The 21,136-nt window shown below is 36.3% G+C and overlaps 1 protein-coding gene across 1 annotated transcript; it reads right to left on the minus strand.

Moving 5' to 3' along the window:
• Positions 1-405: 405 nt before the first annotated feature.
• On the minus strand, positions 406-18,703 carry LOC137297610 (INO80 complex subunit D-like). The gene is made up of 11 exons (XM_067829476.1): positions 18,104-18,703; positions 15,850-16,123; positions 14,418-15,598; positions 11,327-11,432; positions 10,476-10,706; positions 10,086-10,189; positions 8,594-8,727; positions 7,115-7,289; positions 6,187-6,519; positions 5,788-5,901; positions 406-5,149 (listed from the first exon to the last, which is right to left on the minus strand). Exons 2-11 carry the CDS (start codon positions 16,086-16,088, stop codon positions 4,080-4,082), a joined length of 3,687 nt encoding a protein of 1,228 aa, XP_067685577.1. The 5' UTR covers positions 16,089-16,123; positions 18,104-18,703; the 3' UTR covers positions 406-4,079.
• Between the last annotated feature and the right edge of the window lie 2,433 nt (positions 18,704-21,136).

Consider the following 21,136-nt stretch of genomic DNA (forward strand, 5'->3'; position numbering starts at 1 on the left):
GTACCTAGAGAGCATGTTGAAAAAAGAAAGTTTGTTATTAATGATGCAGATTTTTTACTCAGCTGATTAGAAAAATAGCTTGGTCCAGGGGTTAAAAATGCAAAGGTAGGGGTTGGCCATTACAGGGTTTACAGTTGTCTGGATGCTGCGTAAGCTCTATCACCCCGCAGAATCTCCTTAAATTCATTTTAAAACAGTATACTATGAAGTATAACTGAATAAGTTTTCCTTAGGCTTAGCTGAACAAATCAAACCTTGATAAACTTGTGAGTTAATTTACGTCATACTCACAATAGTGTATACCAAACAGAATTTTGTACACCATAACAGGCAAGCACACACACACTTCTCTCCTCTAAATATGGGTTGTTTCTTAATGAAAGGCAACAAACAAGAAACACTTACTCTCATCATGTATTTATATTTTATTGCATCACAACAGTTATTGAGGAGTGACAGTTCCAATGATACACAAATGTTGTCATATTCGCCCTGGAGATGTGTTGACAACAGCACCACTGATCACACAAGCACAATGATACACACACATCCTTGTCTCTCACACTAATTAATGGTAGATAATAACGTGCATGACCATAATGAGGCTCAGATCATAGAAAATAAACTTTGTACTAATCTAGATAACAAATCTACAACAAAAATATCATACATCAATTTCATAATCATGGCTTACAGCCATTATTTTAACATGCGTTTTATGAACACCATATCATTGCATTACATTAAACAGACATGACTGATGTCACTGAATATTTTAGATATTGCCTCAACTTCTTTGTACCAATGAATGTGTAACTACCCCATTTCTGTAGGACCAGAATTTGTTCAGGGTGTTTCTTGTGAGGAAAAGGAAATATTGGCCATTGAAAACTAAACAACAAAGGTCTATAAATGGACAACAAACAAGTTCATGATTCCACAGCTGAGAGAAGTAAAATCCTATCTGATTTCCTATGCGGATGTAGTGCACTAAACCATTGTTTTAAAAATGCAATGAAATGATGGCTTCTGACATTATGTGAGGAAGTTAAAACTTTAATGAAAATGATACCCAATAACTTGCAATAACTGACAACCATTTGATCAGAATTTTCACTTATTCTCGACTTATTGGTTGAACACTGATATAAGCGCCTACAACAATCTCTACAATTAAAGCAAATTACTGCAAAAATTTGAGGCGGAGGTCTGTTATACTTAAAAGAAAAGCATGTTGAAACTGAAGGAAGTAAAATCTAAAAAAAGAGCGACAACACTATTGTACTGTGAAGAAAAACAAAAGGAGCATGTGCTTTCAAGTTTGAATGTACTTGTCTCAGTTTTTGCAAATGTTCTGGTCATTACCGAAATCCACTGATATTTATGCTAAATGCAAAAGGTGCAATTTATTTGGCAGAAAATGATATCTGCTAACATTATTCAAAGTGTGTATGGCTGTCAACATAAAATATAACAACTGTATGAGTTAAATACAACCCACCTTATCAATGTTGTTTGAAAGTAACAACTATTTGACAGCAAACTTTGAAAGCATTATTTCATATGATGGCCATTTAAAAACCAATATAATGGAACTAGTGACATCTGATAATGATCTTAGTAGAAAAAGACAGCCTGTTAATGATGAATAGAAAACTTGATTACAAACATTATTATATTGAAAAATGGTTATGAAAATTGAACTGTTGTTGCTTCTGATAATTGAGTAGAATACATTACTTATAACATGTCATAAACACATCTAATACCATGATTAGAGAATAAGATTGAAGACATAAATATGGCAAAAAGCCAAATAACCAAACTGCACATTATGTATAATCACAAACCTATCACTTACACTGACAGTTGTTCAAAGATTGGGATACAGTTATCACATCATTGTCATGGATTTTGGAGATCACTTTAGAATTTGGTAGCAAGACAGCTTTAATGAACATTTGATAACAGTAGAACCTAGAGGAATTCTGGTTGCAGCATGTATTTTCCATCATGCATATCAACATTGACAATTTTACTTAGGCGCATACTATTCCTGAACGTAACAAGAATGTATCTATTTCTACGTAATGCCAGACCATTACCGAAACATCATTATTGAGTATTTTTCCAAATAAATCATACTATGTTATCACTCCAACCTATTTTGGTAAAAGAGACAGACCACACGATCATCATCATAATCATATGTCTACAAATGGCACTACTCAAACTAGTTTTTCAAATAGAAATTTTCAACTATGACTTCTACAAACAAATGTAATCTAGGAAACACTGCTACCATTTGATAAATTCATTCACTTCTTAACAACTTTCATTCATGAAACTGATGGGAGCATATGAACAAGATGAAACATTCAATATGAAAATACAGGTCTAAACAACAGATAAAAAATTGTAAATCTGCTTAACTATGGAAGAGATAGAAAGGACAAAAGTCGCTAGAAAAGGTAAAGATTAAACTACACTGAATGCCAAGACAAATATCTTTTGTTATTTGAGAACAGTCAGACCAAAGTAAAAAGTTTCCAAATCAATAGCTTGTATTCACAATCGATAAAATCTGAACAAAGCAAACTTTATAGTTCAGAAAGATAAGCTACTGTAAAATAGGTGTACAATAACATATTCTTGAAAATTAACGAATATTGTTTCTTACGTTTCAAAAAAGATAAGATGTCTCCTTTTTTGTAGCTAATCTTACTCTCAATCTTAATCTATTCCCTCCCCTTATCCACTTTGATATTCAGAGCAAAGTAGAGCACTTACTTGCAATTAAATGAACAAGGATGTAAAGACATGACACATCTAGAATATATAATACTACTTTGTGCTATCTTTGCCATTTCATATCAAACATACTTTAACATCTGTTATAATGAATTGTTTTCCTTCTTCAGCTTGATAATGGTGAACAAGACATACTATTATGAATGTTTACTATCAACATGCACACAAGACAGCAGTGAGAGAATTTATCACATTTCAACACATAGATATTTGACAATATCTCACAAATATCACATGGACTATGATTGACACAAAACATGCATAAATCACTGAATAAATATGTCCAGATATCACTTGATGAAATGCTTTCAGACGACTCTCTCATGAACAGTAAAATGTGAATTACCACTTCAGAACTCCTCAATCAATGCAGCATAAGAACATTTCTCCTTCTTGGCATTCAATGCTGTTTAAACTGTACCGAAATAATATTTAGCGCTAGACATATAGGATGAGTTGTAAATGATTTAAAAGATGAAAGAGTATCAACACTGTTATTAAACGACACTTTACAGTTATTTACAAATCTCGCTATTGTACATCTGTACAACTCTCTTTACAAATCGGTCCACCTTGTATCCTGTACAGTATGTTCAAGCGACTAGAATAAAATTCCTCACAAATATTACTAGAGATCTCTTATATACATACATTCTACCTACAACCACTGAAATTGATATATATGTAACATAAAACAACAACAGTCACAGAACAAGAAAGAAAACATTAATGGCTGCCTTTCTCTTATATTATAATATGGATGGACCACATTATAACAAAATAAATCTGAAAAAATAGGCACAGATGTGTTCTCATTATAGTATCACACCCTCATTTGAGGATTTCATTTTCTACCCGTATAACAAGGACATGCAAGATATCAGTAATCAAAACACTTGGGCTTGTATTGGAGTAGTAAAAAGTTAACCAACTGTGACTGAAACAGATACTTTTCATGCACATAGAAACAGCAAGAAAATGCACAAGCAAAAACAAGGGGAACATACAGGCAATAACGTTCACTGTTTGCATTAGTTGTCTGAAAAATTGTTCCTTATTCAGGTAAAGTAAAAATGTGAGGTTAACAGCTCCAAATTTAGCTACTAATTTACCATTTTGTGCAATCTTAATTTTTCAACTCATAAATTCCTCTTATGATGCAAGAATAAACCAGGAAATGTGACTTTCACTAAATCGAACACTTTCAACACCCAAGTGTTTTGACCAGAAACATCTCTTGATTCCCGCTACAGGCATGAAGCGCACTACTATGACCCATTGCTACTGGAGGTAAATGGGGGCATTCCGGAAGTAAATCCAAATCCCTGGACAGGGGGCCGAATGGCGGGAACCCCTCTGGAATGTGGTAGGGTGGCAACGAAATGTGGGTCCTGCTTGTTAGCAAAGTCTGTCATGTTAGCTTGAGCACTTGTGGGAAACTTCCCAACTGGGTTTGCAATGTTCACTGTCTGTATAAATGGAGCCTGGGCAACTGGTCCTGGGAATCCATTTTGGTAATTGACATTAGTGCTGGACACTGCAGCCTGTGGCCATGGTGGTCGTGCACCGGATAGCTGAGAGGGGATGATAGTTTGTGAGTGGATTGGCTGTTGTTGTGGCAAGTTTGAATGGGGAAGGACATGTGATGAGTCTATATGCAGCTGCCCCACTGAAGCTGGGCTTGCTATTGCCTGTCCTTTGGGAGTCTGCTGAGACATTGCTAACTGTTGAGAAAGTGCTGAATAAGGCAGGTTTCCATGATAACCAGCATGTGCCACACCCTGAGAATTTTGGAAGCCCCGTTGAGGGGCCATCGTTGTCCTATTTGGTAGAGTGGTACCAATGTTCTGAGCACTGACTGTAGTATTCTGGAAACCGGGCGCCAACTGTGCAATGTTTGTAGACTGCCCTACTCCAGAACTATTACCAGAAGTCACAGCGCCATTAAATGGAACGGTCACAGATTGGTTCTGGGAATATGACACACCAGCTTGAAGCCTACTCAATATAGCATTATTGGCAGATGCAGATGCAGTTGTAGAAGTAAAACCAGCGTTTCCTCCAGTACTGAGATTCCGAGACAAAGCATATAGTCCTTCTTGAAGAAGATCTGACGTGACTGATTCTCCTCCTAAACTTGCTTCCACAGCATTATTCTGCATACCATGAGCCAATATAGTCTCTGCAATAGTCTGTAAACTGAGCTCCTCAGTAATTTCACCTTTCACTAACTTCTCAAGAGTGTCTTTGGCTGAATACACATCTTTTGTTGCTGCAGCAAGAGCTCGTTCTAGCTCCTCAGTTTCTTGCAATGTAGGAACAAAATCACCATTTTTACCTGAAATTTACACAAAACATGGACATAAGAGTTGTTTTTAAGAGGCCAAAGTAAATCTCTTATTCTATTACAAATAAGATAATTCACTATTTAAGAAAGATAGCATTACATTGTACAACTAACAAAAAGACATGGTCATCAATATTCCCTACCAGTGTTCTGTTGCTATTTGGTTCCTTTTCAACTCCACAATGACATTCATGTCCTGAAAACCCATATGTTTGACTTCCCTATCTGTAATGTTTTGGGGTTTGTTTTTGAGAAAATCTGTCCCCATTGGCAATACTGTGTCAAGAAACGCATGACAAGGGGAATAACTCTAACACATTATAACATGGTTTCCATTTTCGAACTCCATCAAAGCAAGCATGTCCGGAAAAAAACAATACCATTAGAGATATCATGAACAAAGTCAAGAAACACATGGGCCATAACTCTGTTGTAACCCACCATGGTAACATTGTTTCCATTTTGGTCTCCCTATCTATAACTGTTTTTGAGAAAGTAAGTCCCCATCATCTCAAGCGAACAGACAGTGCTCAAACCACTACCCCACCCAACCCCCACCTCTCCCACTTTGTGGCTGGGAAATAATACAATAACTGCAGAAACCAACAAACCTGAGAAAGTATACAAACCTGAGAAAATATCAAAAGCTTCATCTGGAATTTTGTTGAACACATCCTGAAAGTCCTGTTCTTCTAGAAGTCTGGAGGCCTGCTCCAGAGGCAATTCAAAGGTCTTCTCAATATCTGAATAAAAAAACAAAACAAAAGATGCTAAATGTGCACTTACCATCATTATGCGTGTGCTTCTATGCTAAGAAAAGAAGTATTAAGGATATGAAATTTACAACAGGATATCAGTGAACAACACTTTTAAGTTTAAATGACAAATATATATTGTCGTATTAACCATTTTTAGCTCAAAACAATGATGATTTATTCTGTTCCTAGTCATGTCATTTCATTTATACTCTTGGCCTTTAAGTTTCGGTAAGTTTATTTGTTTTAAAATGAATATGACTGATCCTTCACCTTCTATCCTCCCTGATGCTGGCAACATTTCTTCAAGTGGCACATTACTGAGAGCACCTTCAGGTTCCATTTCCTCTTTGTCTTCCTCCTCTTCCTCCTCTTCCTCCTCGTCATCCTCTTCATCCTTGTCCTCCTCATTCTTTGATGGTTCTTCCGAGTCTTCTGTCTCCATTTTTTCAGCCACTTGTGCTGGCCCTGATGACGAAGATTCTGTGATACAGTGGTCCACTGATGCAGATGTTGATGCGGATTGTTCTTCATCTTTCTCACCATCAGAGCTATCCTCTTCCTCTTTCTCTGCAACAGCCATTGATGGGGCTACTCCTATAGTTGCTGGAAAAGAGGAATTTCATGCTGTAACTTCACGTGTGAAGTGAATGTTGATGTAACAGAAGTTACATGTTGTGAGCCCTAGGCCTTGTTTAACAAACTGCTTACAGGATTACGACCACTGTAAGCCAGTACTGTGAGAGCAGCAAGCACCTTGTCAGAGAAAACCAGGCATTTGTCCTAGAGTCAGATTCTTGTTGTGACCATCATCTGTGACTATTGTCCACCAATATTTAAGTATGAATCTATAAATAAACTTGTAGTAGTCAAGCAAAGTGTGAATACATGTTATCTGTGAACAGCTATGTTGGTATGTGTGTCATCCCTGTTTTAGACAGCATTTTAAGCTGCTAGTCTGCAGACAGTCTCTTGCAAACACTTCCTGATTAGTAACATCAGCCTATTCAAATATATACAGATATATGGAAATTAATGTCAAAATGAAAATGTTGTTAAATTGTTAAATTGTATTTGTCACAGGTTGATACATGGCACTTGGTCACATCCTTATGAGAAACTACTGGAGTTTCAATCTCTTTCCATATTGATCTGTTTCAAGAACCACACACTGAAAGCATTTTAAGAAGGATTTTCCTACCAAATGCACCGGGATCTCCAGTTGGCTCTGCAGGTGGAATGGGCTTCTGTGGACGGATATATCGATTCTTCTTTTTCTTCTTTCCCTTCTTTGGTGGTCGTGTAAGTGCTGGAGGTTTTGTTTTCTTTCTAGGACGTTTCTTGATGTCGATATCTCCTGATTTCTGGTGATTATCCTTAGGGAACAAACATTCTTATATGGAAAAGCTTTCTTTGGAATTCTTCTAGTTTAACTTCAATATACTTATTCCCCATATTCAACAATGTAATACCTATGACAGTAATGAGCATAGCCTCATTGTTTCACATATACATGAGTTAGTCTGAAGCAAAAGTAACAAGAAGACAAAGTCATCAATGTCCCGAGCAGTCACAAAATAGTCTTCATGAATACGTCTACAAGTTATGATTATGTCAAATGTTTTAAAGTGTATTAAGCAAAGTGGACGGAGAGCATTGAAAGGTTAAGTTCTGTTCCATAAAGGAGCAATACAGCAATACCACCTACTTAAGGTGAAGCCAACCTTGTTGCCATGGGAACACAAAAACTATTTTAATTAAAATTCAAAAACTACCAAAAGGCACCAGTTCACCAATAGATATGTGTATGTTCACAATTTGGCAAAGAAACAGAGAACTGTTTAAAGGTTCTGCTCCAGAAGAAATGCACTACCACCAATCTGAGTGAGAGAGTGAGTTTAGTTTTACGCCGCACTCGGCAATATTCCAGCTATAGGGCGGCGGTATGTAAATAATCAAGTCTGGACCAGACAATCCAGTGACCAACAACATGAGCATCAATTTGAACAATTGGGAACTATTTACATGTGTCAACCAAGTCAGTGAGTCTGACCTACCGATCCCATTAGTTGCCTCTTACGACAAGCAGTTGCTTTTTATGGCAAGCATTGCTTGCTGAAGGCCTATTCTACCCCAGTAACTTCACAGGTCACCACAAATCTGAGTAAAACTTGTTGCATGGAAACGCCAAAAAATTTAATTCAGCATACCAAAATTACCAAAATGCACCAGTACACCAGTAGACCGATGTGCCAAGTCTGGTGAAGAAATATTAAACGGTTTTACAGATCTGCTCCAGGGAAGACAAATGTGCATGGACGCACAGACAGACAGAGTTCATTTCAAACCCCCTGCAAAATGCATTGCGGGGAAAAAAAAATATCTCAAACACTTGCATGATTTATCAATGCATCATTATAAAGTAATTTGTTGTAATGATGCATCATAAAAGATATTTGTCCTAATTCTCCTAGCGTAGTTAGTAAATAATAACACCCATGTCATCTAAAAGAAATTAGAGATGGTGTTTACACATGTCAAACAGATGGTGAAGGCTGGAATTCAGTCTAAACTAACTTTACAAAATAAGTTAAAGTAAACTTCTGTCAAAACAAAGTCAAAGAGCTACTATTTTTCACTACAAAACCTTTTTGTATACAGATCAGTTGATTATACTTACAACTTTAGCTCCATGTTCCGCACAGAGAGGTAAGCCATGCCTGATGTCGAAGACTGGAACACAGCACTGTGTATTATCTGCAAACTTGGCTGTGCAGTAATCAAACAGCTGCTGGTCAACATTGTACATGATATCTTAAAATGGTTAAGGAACATACAGACATGCATATGAGTTTTTATTACTGGTAAATTGTAACTTTATGTTCAGATGTAAATTAACATAACTATGTCAAAACATTCATTTGTTAAGTACATATTTAATGGTACTAAATGAAATGTTTCTCAGTCATATGTGTGATGCAAGGAACAATGCTTGTCAACAACTGTAAGTTTCTCTTTATGGAACTAGATGACCTTTACATACATGTATACCAACAAGAAGTATCTAGTACAAAGTCGAAACTGAACAAGTACACTGTTGTAGCAAGTCACAGCTTTTGGTTTGGTTCTTTTTTGAATATACTCAATTTTGTTTGGTTTATCACAGGTAAAAGCTTTAAAATTTGTAAAAAAAAAAATGGTGGTGGGAGAGCTGTCTACCGCGCCAGGATACTAAATTGAACAAGCTTATAGGTGCCAGGATCGAGCCAACCTGTGACTGGGTGTAAAAAACCTTGGAGTCAACTTTGAGTGCAGACACTTTCAGTATTGTCGCAACCCCTAGTGTGCAGTACACAACCCTGCACACATAAAAGAATCCACGAATCCATTAGTAGATGACAGATGGTGGCCACACGAATACATGCAAAACACCTAGATGCAGGTACAGCAACATGCAGTAAACATGAGCAGTTGAACTAACTGGATATCGGCGCTATACAAACATCTAGTTGTATTGTAATGTAAAATTCCACAAGTATATTACGCTGAAGAGCACCTATCAACAGGGATGGCAACAGGTGAAAGTGTTTTCTGCAGAAAATCAGCTGGGGTCTGGGGGCCATGACAAGTATCTAAAGAAGTTACGGTGAAATTCTGAAATTTGACACCCCAAGAGACAGAGATGTGGGTACCTGACGTTGATAAGCAGGACCTTAAATATTTCCTCCCTTGATTTAGACGTACCTCAAGATTGACTGACTTGCATTTCAATATTCAGCAAATCCGTGGAAATCCTCATATCAAGTAAAATATTTTTGCTTCTTAAAAAGCATTTCTATCCTAACACAGCAGTAAGTGTTGAAGAGAGAAAAATGACTATACTTGTCACAATAGGTGACTGGTATAAGCTGCAAGACAAATTGACTTGGATGAAGCATATGTTCCAGTACTCACATCCTGTTTGTGTAGATCAATGTCCATGATGAAGAGGAACACTTTTTACTCATAAACAGTTTCTACATTGCAATAGATGTGACACTCTGTGTCCATGCTAACATCGTCTTATATTGATAATCATTCTGATTTTCCAGATTCTTCGATCAGTTGGTCCATAACTATTGATCGAAACATTACTACAGTACTCAAATGGAGTGCAACTGATGAAAGGATACGCTTTAGACAGTGGTTTGTGTAAGGTAAAGCCCTCTGAAGACATTTGTCATCTTCATCATTCCTATACAGACAGGGTCTACGATCAAGCCCCCGCCGCTTATATCTGAAAAAAAAAAAATTAATAAAAAAGCCAATGTTTGTAATAAAATCTTGGGGAAATAACTATTTCATTCCATATTTGACATTGATGCAAACCTGAAAGTAGATTTTACAGTAAAATCTATAAATATTTTATAAAACTGTGTACAAAGAATATTTCTCTCAAAACCATAATAAAAAAAAATTAGTTTAACATTAATCTAAGCACAATAACATATTTCTTCAACACATTTCATTACTGTTTAAAATTCATCTAACTTGTCTACAATTACATACAAAAAATTACAAACCTGTCTGCCTGTTTCTGTGGAATTTTGAGTATTTCCCACAAAGTTTTCACAGTTGAGACAGGACTTTCACGAGCACTTTTGATTAAAGCTAGAGTAGCTTCATTATCATAGTTCTGCAATGATGTATTGGTACAGGTTGCTTTCCTTGTCTGATAGCACTGACGACGTAACTTGGCTCGCAATAAAGTCAACTTGGTTGCCCGTACATGGATTGGTAGCTCACCCATTTGTCTGAAAAGAAGCAATGCAAAACTATTTATACATAATCTCCTTATGGCTGAAGGCTCCTCAAGTGTAATAACATTGTGTGATACCAGAAATAAAACATGATGGTTTATAGTTATGACCTCACAATGCTGATACTTCTGTCATGATGGTATTAAACCTATGTACAATAAGAAGTTGTGCCTTAAAAAAAGTGTATTCCCAAACAAGCTACACTTGACCATTTTCCAAATTCATGCATTATCTTCAGGAGTGAAGCCCACTTCTAGTGACCAATTTACCGTTGAATACTACAAAATGTGGTGGAAAATCCAACTAATTCACATTTTCTAAGTAAGCTGATTACCTATAAGCCTTTCAAAATTTCATATTCTAGACACATAAATAACTAAATAGATGTCAGAAATACTTCTTTTGGTAAAAAAAAAAATCTCAGAAATCGTAATGGCAGACAGATATATGGCAACAGTGGCTGGATATGTTCACCTACATCCGTTCTGATTCAACCATAATAAACACGTCAAGTCAGAAGGTGTCACTTGTACAACACATAAAATTAAATACAAGCAAACCTGAGTCCAACAGTTTAAAACAACAGAGCACCTTTTTTCATAAATTGAACTTACTCTTCTTCATTATCATCATCAGACGATGCAGAGAACCATCCAGGTTGCCATGGCAACATCTCAACATTTTCATCATCACTCTCATCTTCAGATGAGCTGCACAATCCTACAAATCAACAGAGGATATTAATGAACATGTCATGGCTAGTCAAGGAAACATGTCCTTTCTGAAGAGCATGATGGTCTTCCATAATATACAAGACAAACAGTTAGAAAATATTGAGAAGTGCAAAGGTATATCAAAATATCTTTGAGAAAGTACTTTTCAGGGCATTCTACTGATTGCACTTTACCCAAAACTGAGAAAATCTGAAAAAAAAAATCTATCTTACATCAACTGAGCACTACGTCAATATTTCAATAATGGGCAATGGTGCTCTTAGTTTGAAGTTTTTGTTTTTAGTGTTCATAAAAGGGCAATTATTCACTTAGCTTACAAGAATGAAACAAAACTTGCTACAGTTTTATCTTATGACCTGGTTTTCATGAATGTAATCCTTGACTTTTACAGAAATTATCATATTTTTCTCCAAACGGCACATCCAAGACCTAATATATCTTAATGATGTGGTTATGTCCTTGATAATGCAATTATGATGAAAAACATGGAAAATATATTGAATAATCATATTCAACTGATTCTACATCTCAGTATGGATTTCTACTTTTATTCAAGGTTTTCTCACCAGCTGATAAACAGAAAATAGGTCAGTGAGAATATTCTATTATCTATTATCCAAATCTAAGTTTCAAGGTAGACCGATTGATTCATGTTTAAAGCTGCATTCAGCAATATTCCTGCTATAATGAGGCAGTCTATATAAAGAATGGTGTCTGAACCAGATAATACAGTGATAAAAAAATCCCAGAACAAACAATGTCACTAAGGTGACATAATCTCTTGTCGTAAATTATCAAATCAAACTTAAAAAGGAAGAAGAGTGATATCATAATTTAAGAGGTAGCTAAATGTCAACAAAATGATGACCAGTAAACCTTTCTTGGTATCTTGCTCTGTAGTTTATACTTTCAGGACTCACTCTGACCTTGACATTATTGTTTTAGTGCATGGAATATGCCAAAAATAGTAATAAAGAAATTGCTCATTCAAAAACATTCAAGGGAAGCCTTGAAAGTCTATGAAGAAAATCTATTCTTGAGATATCTCACTGACAATCTTTACACGCAGATTAACGTGATGAAATCATCAGTGTCACTGTGACCTTGAAGTTATGTGAAGGTCACCAAAATTGACTGGACCCTATCCCTTCCCTGGATAAAATGTGATGTTGAATATGAAGAAAATTCAGTGAACGGTTCAGGTAACTGGCTGACACGTTTAACATACAGCTTAATATGCTGAATTCTTCAAAATGTCGCCATGACCGTAAAAATTAAGGGCAGCACACCCAAATCAACTAGGCCTTGTGCCCTCCCTAGATTAAGCTTGGTGTTGAAAATGAAGAAAATCCAGTGACCGGTTCTTCAGATATCCCGCTGAAAAGGCTAACATGCATCTCAATATGCTTAAATCTTCAGTGTCACCATGACCTTGAAAATCATATAAAGGTCACCATGTAAAAATCAACTGGGTCCTGCACTTTCCGTAGATGAAGCTTGGTGTTGAATATGACAAAAATCCAATGACCAGTTCTTCAGATATCTATCTCACTGACAAGGGTAAATGTTAAAAGTCTCTTTGTGACCTTGAAATTAAGGTCAAGGTCAAAAAAAAAACTGACTGGGACCTTTCTTACACAGTGAAGAACCTAGGTACCAATTTACTACCAAATATGAAAAGAATCTAACAGTTTTCAAGATATTCCAATTCTTACATACAGAAGGACAGAGCCTTAGTACAATTATATTGCCCGCTTCGCACTGAACATGTGGGGGGGATAATGAGTACTGATTTACACGTCTGCGATATGATAACATGAGTCAACCATGTCAGCTAGCCTGATCATTACTCGCCTCTTATGACAAGCATGGATCACTCAAGACCAGTTCTAACTCGGACAATCACAGGTAGTCAAGGCAGAAGCCAAAAAGGACTTGCATACACCATAGCATACATAAGAATTTTAAAAAATATTAAAGAGTTGGTGGTATATTAAATTTCAACCAATCCATTTGCTCCACTAAAACAGACTGCAAATTATAATAGATAAACACGCTAATATCTCATGGAAAAGGTTTGTTCTTGTGTCTTCAAATTGACTCATCCTCAGATTCTGTGCAGTGACAGAATCTGTTCAACAAAATAAGCACAACTACAAGCCTGACCATTCTTTAAAATTTTTGTAGTTTATGCACTGACGACATTTGATGACCAATAAGTAATGTATTTAAGGCTCATTCTATTTGATATAAAATGAACCATGACCTGATACATTAACAGATTGAACTGACTTTTAACAAACTCCAGTCCAAATAATCCAGTCACATGGTTAAAACTTCCTACTTCACCAGCCATAATGAAGTCAAATAGTAACAATAAACTGTTAATGGGTAAAAGTTACAGGACATCCTTGCTTGACATGTCACCACTGGTTATGTCACAGTGAAATTAAACATTTATCTTTCCCCATTCACTACACAGTAACCCTCCTATGTGTAACAGTTAAGAAATGGCTTTGCTGTTCACAATATATGACTATAATGCACAAAAAAACCTATGATATGTAGACTTTGGACATATAATACATAAACATAAGGCATATTTTCTTTCTTCATATTGCTATCAGCAGTAAGCTCATTCCATAATTTCTATAGTCAACTTTTCCAAGGAGCCAGACAAATTCAGAAATAGAAAGTAAGGTGATATGAACAGCATATCACATCAAAAACAGACAGCTTGACACATATCTACACAGCAAGAAACATGGCTCAAACAGGAGACTACTTGAATGGCCAGTTGCATAATACAAATCTTCATATGAATTAATTATTTTTATTTTAATACCAGCACATACATGCTATGAAATTGTATACCTCTCCTATGTGTAAAGAGGTAACCCGAATCATTCATCAGGTATTGACAAAATAACTGCACAAAGACTATTATTGGTACTGCACAAAAACTGCTTACCTGAGCTGACGAGATGATGGTTGTACTTTTTCCGCTTTGCGTAACAAGCATAGAAGTTCGTAGCAGAGTTCGTTTTTAACTTAGTTCTTCCAACATTTTCAACATCTTTTAATCGCTGAGGTTTTGTAGATAATACTGGTACACTAGAATCCATTGACACAGTTGGTGGTCTTGGTGGTGCCACATATGGGGGAGGGGGAGGTAAGCGAGGCTCTGGGTTTGGTGCTGGAGGCATCACCATTGAAGTCTGTGGTACAGGTACTGGTACAGGTACAGACACAGGTACAGGTACAGGTACAGAGACCGGTGCAGGTAATGGTGCAGTTGCTGGTTGTTGTTGTACAACAGATGGAATCGGCATCATTGCCGGTGGTGCTGTTAGTGGTGGTGGTGCTGGTAACCGATTTGTCGGACCAGGATATGGAGGTGGTAATATTTGAGGTGAAAGTCTTGCAGCCAGAGCTGATACTGAATAATTAACCTCTGACAATCCTACAGTATTTATTGGTAGGGCATGATGAGTAATGGGTGGCTTGAGTGGAGGATGAGGAGCACCTTCAAGTCTCATGAGAGGGGGAGGATTGACTTGCTGTCCTGTGTTTAAATTCACTGGAGGCTGACTTGCAACAGGAGTAGGATCTGGACTTGGTAATGACACAGGACTCACTGAAGGATTTGAGCCTGACTCCTGAGATTTTCTTAGTTTGTCCTTGATCTTATTTTGTGCAATTTTGGTTTGCAATTTGTTCATTGTTCTTGAACTTCGTATTCGCCCTTTAACTTTAGGCTCAACTTTAGGTTTGATCTTTTCCAGTTTCTCTGCAAGTTCTGGGTAGAGTTTAGCAATTGTAGATCCCCCATCACCTGGAGATTTTGCCCTATTGGGGCTCGGTTGAGGCTGCTTAGGTACCTCAAGAGTCTGTGATGGTTGTGGATTGACGTTGTTGACAACCGGTGTATCCCGCACAGGATCTGGAAATGCGTAGGGATCATCAGGGTCATCCACTGACAGTTGTTTCGTTGAAACATCATTTTTGATTTTGGTGATGTACTTTGACTTGACCCTGTCTTCAAATGATAGTCTGTTGTCATGATGAACAACATTAACATCTTTGTCTTTCTTTGGCTTGCGCTCTTTTCTTGGAAGCATACCAAGCACCTGCATGTGATTGTTGCAGTATCTGGAAGACAAAAAAAATCAAAGGTCATGTACTGACAGCAGTGATGATGAATTATGCCACGTTTTCTGAGAAACTGATGTTTCTGAAAGCCACATTCCAATTGATGTGAAGAACATCTGTAACCCAGACAAATTCATAATTGGACATCTGTGTTACTTTAGACTCATTAATTGTAAAGGTCTTTAAAATTTCAACACCATGCAGGACAAAATCTCAAACAACAATAAAAAATATTATCAAATAAAACTTACAATCTTTCCTCATGTTTCGGAATTGGTTGGGTACACATCTGATTGCTTGACTTGGCCACATATGCACATCTTTTGAATGGTGCAGTTGGATCTTCAAGGATATGCCGTACACAAAATGCGTAGCCATTTAATCTTCTCTGATTGCATAGTTTGGCACTGAAGGAACATAATGGTTTGTTGTCAACTGCAGAATAGTGGATATTCTTGCCTTCATACATCGCATGCAAGGACAGACACATCGGTTAGACTTGCTGAAGGCCTTTACCAAGCCCTCCTGAAAAATAAATATACAGAACAGCTTTCAGAATTATTATCTCAAAGAAAGATCATGACAATTACATAAAATGACGACGGCAACATTCAATGGTTTATCAATGTGCTGACGTCTGGACTAGAATTTAGCTCTGTAGTGACAAGTCAATATCAAAATCATTCACAAGGAGCCGCATTGAGATCCAGTTACTGCTGCTATTCACTACCAAAACAATTGGGCTATTGTTTACAAAACATTTTAGAAAGATATATTAACGAAAATGGACTAATGATTCACATGATATAAGTCTCAGACTTTAGTTCCTTCAAATTTGATGGATTTACAAGGTAGTACTTAAATTCAGGGAAATCACATAAATGATGACTAAAACTTTGGGTATGGTTGTTATCAATTATCCTGTAAATTATCATGTTCACTCAATGATACACATATTTCCTGTTAAATCAGCTATGTACTAGCATTATCAAGCACTGAAGTAACACTGGAATTTTCCTTAATTTGGAGAAATTGAATGAAGAAAGTAGTAACACTTTTAACTTGTATGCTTATTTTTTTGCTATGCCATGTAAGACTATCTCATCTGTACAGCACAGTTGTGCAAAACAATATCTAATGTGTATTTATCAATGTGTACTTACTGCAAGGATAGTATTTACGTACTTATAAGTTTTAATGTGTGCAAAGATGTGTTGATGGAAATTTGAATGGCGTCAATCCACGGAGCCAAGTTGAAAAGGGTTTCATCTTATGATAAGGTAGGAGCTGATAGGTCCGAATGCATAGTAAACTATGCAATGCAAAAACAGCAAGTGTAACTTGTTATCATGTGTTATATTTTATTCACAGTATTAGCAGAAAATATATTTTCTCTATATAATAAAACAGTGGCGAAAATACGCTTTGATTTGTAGCAAAGGCAGCCCAAATTCTGAGTAATAGTGGGTTTTTAATACTTCTGAAACAAGACCATGTTCGTCCTGTTCAAATAAAAAATCTGGTTAAAAGAAATATGAACCTCTATAGCATAATGTTGATAGATTTGATGACATCCAGTCTGTTCAGGCCAGTTTTACATCTGACAAAACTATATCCTGAATTTAAGCAAAACGTTCATGCTAGTAAAGATATATATAGTAACTCCTCACATATTGTCTAGCCATGAGACATAATGAAACCTATTTTATTGGATCAGTGTACATTCGAATATAGTTTCAGTCAAATGTTTATATCACACTATATTTATTCAAACCACAAATTCTCCTCATACTAGACGTAATAAATACTGTTTTCAACATATTCGTCAGAACACAATACTGGAGACATTTTGCACTAATATGAACTCTTCGTTAATTAACATGCCGTTTCGTGTCGTAATCAACATGACAGTACTTTAATGTACAACATCTGGAGATGATGTAGCAACTAAGTAAAGCAATATGATAGAAAACGAACGTCTCATGAAGGATTCAAAAATTATTTTGACCAAAACGTTGGTATCCGAAGCATTTGTTGTCATACGTTCGGGAACGCGGAAGTTGATCTAGAAAGTTAACGATTGCCTATCTGAAGGCACCATTCTACTCCTAAAATCTAAAATATTGAATGCTAGTGATTATCATCAAAGTACGTAATGACACCCATCTGTAATCATTCAGTATCGATAGTAGAAAAATTAACGTTTTTTACCGAAAATCCCTACCCGCAATCGATTCCAAAATTAAACCTTTTAAACCAGTTATTCACCTATTGAAACAAGTATATTAAAAGTTACCTTATTTATCTATATTTCCCGATCCACAAAGATGTTAAATTCGAACTTATTTAATTAAAAACAATAAAATATCGTCAAAAATAGTATTGAAAATATTGTTTGACAGGACACGTTATGACGTCGTTTTCTCCTTAACAGGTGCCCGTTCAGCCTAAAAATTCCGTGTAATCTGTTCTTGAATAAGCCGTGGACCTAAAAACATATCTTACCTTTACATATTTGACAAATCATGCCTGTAAATTCCAATTTAGAAATTATTTTCCATTGCAAATGGCTGCCACAAAATGGCCGACCAAGAGGGCTGCGTGTGAAGTATGCAGATTATTTATTAACAGCGAACAAAGCCCTACTGTAGAGGTGATATGCGGTTCGCAGCATTTCTGTCCTGCTATCGCTCTACCATCTTGGTTTCTCCGGTGCGATTACTTGTCTTAATTGAAGCATGTAACTTAGAGAATGAGTTAAATCTATACAAAATGTCAGAATAAAGCGAAATATATTCTTAGAATTGGTTTAATCATGAGCGCGTATGTATACCATAGATCCTTCCGCACAGAAAATGAAAATTTGGCTATCGCCATCGAAAGCTTCAGGACGCTACGAAATCACACTTACGGCCATGTTGTGACAAATTCAGACCATTATCAATGTCCCCAAACGAATTTTCGTCAGCCATAATTCACGTTAACTAACACAACATGAGGCTGACTAGTCGTAAGTAGTGCCGGTACATGGAAGGCCAGCCCTTGAGCTACAGATCGCAGACCCCACTCTATAACTCAACACTGATCAAATCTAAATATAGTAACATGGCCATGATCGGACATGTCTCACAAAACGCTTAATTTCACCAGTCTAGAAGTGTTTATGAATTTTCATATTCATATATATGATAGAATATGGAATGAATTTTAGCACTGTACCTTTATACTTAAATAATACGAATGCATTTTAATTTGTTGTCACTTTGAAATACACTAAAACTAGGACAACAATCTAGCGAGTGGCAATCGAAGCACAACGTCCATCCAAGTTATTTCATTGGTCAAAGTCACATATTTTCACAAGCTACGCTTTCTGATTGGTTAACTTGCCATGATTTAGTGGCGGGAGAAATGACTTTTGCGTTGGATAAGAGGGTTTGAGCAGTGAAAACACTGAAAAGACATTGAAACTGTATTACGTTGACAGTATTACACTAAGGCACGTTATTATAACATTTTATTCATATATTAAGTAATAATAATTATATTTGTGGGTGAGCTGCGAGCAAGTAAATAAACTATCAGGCAGAAGTGGTAATGGACAACAAATGACACAGTTTGATTTAGCACATCACTGTGTGGACAAAGTTGCGGTATGAATACCGCTGAAATGAAGACTTTGTCTGTTTATCATATATCTGAAACAACCACACAAATTAAGTCATACCAACAGACAGTATCATACGTAGCTATAAAATTATTCTACTTCAATACTATTCTATTTCTTTAGGTAGGCTATTTTCATCCCTTCTAGCAAAAATCAAGTTTCGAGTCAAAACAATATGATGTATATTTCACCATTGAAATCATTTATAATTTACGATCTGCCAAACACGTTGAAATAAACGGTACATTTTCAAATACTTTTCTATTCTGTCTAAGACTCGTGAGGATCCGTGATAGAATATCTAGGTCTTCAGCAAGCCATGCTTGCCACAAAAGGCGACCATGCTTGTAAGAGGGTAGTCAGACGCATTGGTGGTTGACAATAATGTCATCGGTTCTCGGTTGTGCTGATCGATGCTCATGCTGTTGATCACTGGACTTTCTGACCCATGCTCGATTATTCACAAGCCATCGTCATATAGCTGGAATATCGTTATTTCGGTTTGTAGGCCATCGGCCCATGTACAATACATGTGAAAATGTGTACATTTTCGTGGAATAGGAGCAACTTTACAAAGTAATTCAACTGAATGTCTAATGTTGTAACATTTTTTCTGTAAGCAAGACCTTCTTTGTGTAATGAGCAAGACCTTCTTTGATGTAACTGGAACAGTTTACAAGGCTATATCTACAATTACTAGTTAGCATCTGTGATAGTTAGTGACTGTTTGCAAGAATATATCTAACTGCATCATAGGCAGTGCAATCAAAGAAAATATGTATAACGCGTTCTTTCATTCACCCCATCTTAACACATTCTGCAACACGTATCGACATTCACACCTCTTACGTTACACCGTAAAGGGAGGGAATTCAATCTGGGAAGGCAAATATTTCTTCTAACAGTTACTTGGTTGATGAAATTTACATAATATTCAACATTTAAAAGTGACTTAATGTCTCTAAAGTACATCAGATGAGAAGATTTATTTATATTGCCAAAAATATGCTGCTTATCACAATCAATTAGCCTGTTTTTTAAAACTATATATAAACTGAGAAATAAAACAGGCAAGTTTCCAGTAATGGAGTTTTAGCAGATTGCGGTAGGTTAAATATGTATGTTGATTATCATGTCAGATATATAAGATATTGGTGTAAATTATTGAGGATGTCCTAGGGGTCGTTAGCCAAAACAGTTTTACTTTCTCTTGAGGAAGTTAGATTTAGCTGGTAACGGGGGATACTTCTGTTAGAAATTTGTAAAGTTCCTATGGGTTTTGTTTCAGTTAGGATGTCGGTGATATTTCACTGTTTATATGTAGTTTTAAGAAATGACTAATTGATTGTGATAAGCAGCATATTTTTGGTAATATAAATTTATCATCCAAAACTGTGTTTCACATGAGATATCGCTTGTGTAAGATCCTAGGAGATATCGTTTTGACAGTACAGTTTGTACAATGCCCTCATAATGCTATGCCGTCATGAAGTTGACATCGCAAATCTAATGACAATACTGTGTTCAGAGATGTACATTTTTCATTGAAAACTAATGAAGAATGATTTTGGATGATAAGTAGAATTTCACGCTTGTACCTCGGCAAGCCTCCATCGGATATTTGTTACCTTATCAACTCATGCTGATATATTTGATGTCAGTAGACAATTTGGTGAGATTCTCTATACATCCTTGCGAAATAGCAAAGTTTTAAAAATTGTTACAAACCTTACGTTATAATGTGACGTGATTACCCTAAATTGTGCCGTTATCGGAATGTGAAATCGCTCTGTATTTGTAACACATCACATGTTATAATGCACACTCAACTATTTTAAATGTTTAAGCAATACTAAGGCCACGTAAACTAT

The sequence above is a fragment of the Haliotis asinina genome, chromosome 10, assembly GCF_037392515.1.
Source record: "Haliotis asinina isolate JCU_RB_2024 chromosome 10, JCU_Hal_asi_v2, whole genome shotgun sequence".
NCBI lineage: Eukaryota > Metazoa > Mollusca > Gastropoda > Lepetellida > Haliotidae > Haliotis > Haliotis asinina.

Bases quoted from the DNA above. Each gene is read 5' to 3' on its own strand.
- LOC137297610 (XM_067829476.1), bottom strand. From the start codon at position 16,088: ATGTGTCTGTCCTTGCATGCGATGTATGAAGGCAAGAATATCCACTAT. The intron at 15,599-15,849 runs GTAAGTTTTATT...TTTGTCTTCCAG, and splicing joins CCGAAACATGAGGAAAGATT to ATACTGCAACAATCACATGC. The intron at 10,707-11,326 runs GTAAGTTCAATT...GCTTCTTTTCAG, and splicing joins GATGATGATAATGAAGAAGA to ACAAATGGGTGAGCTACCAA.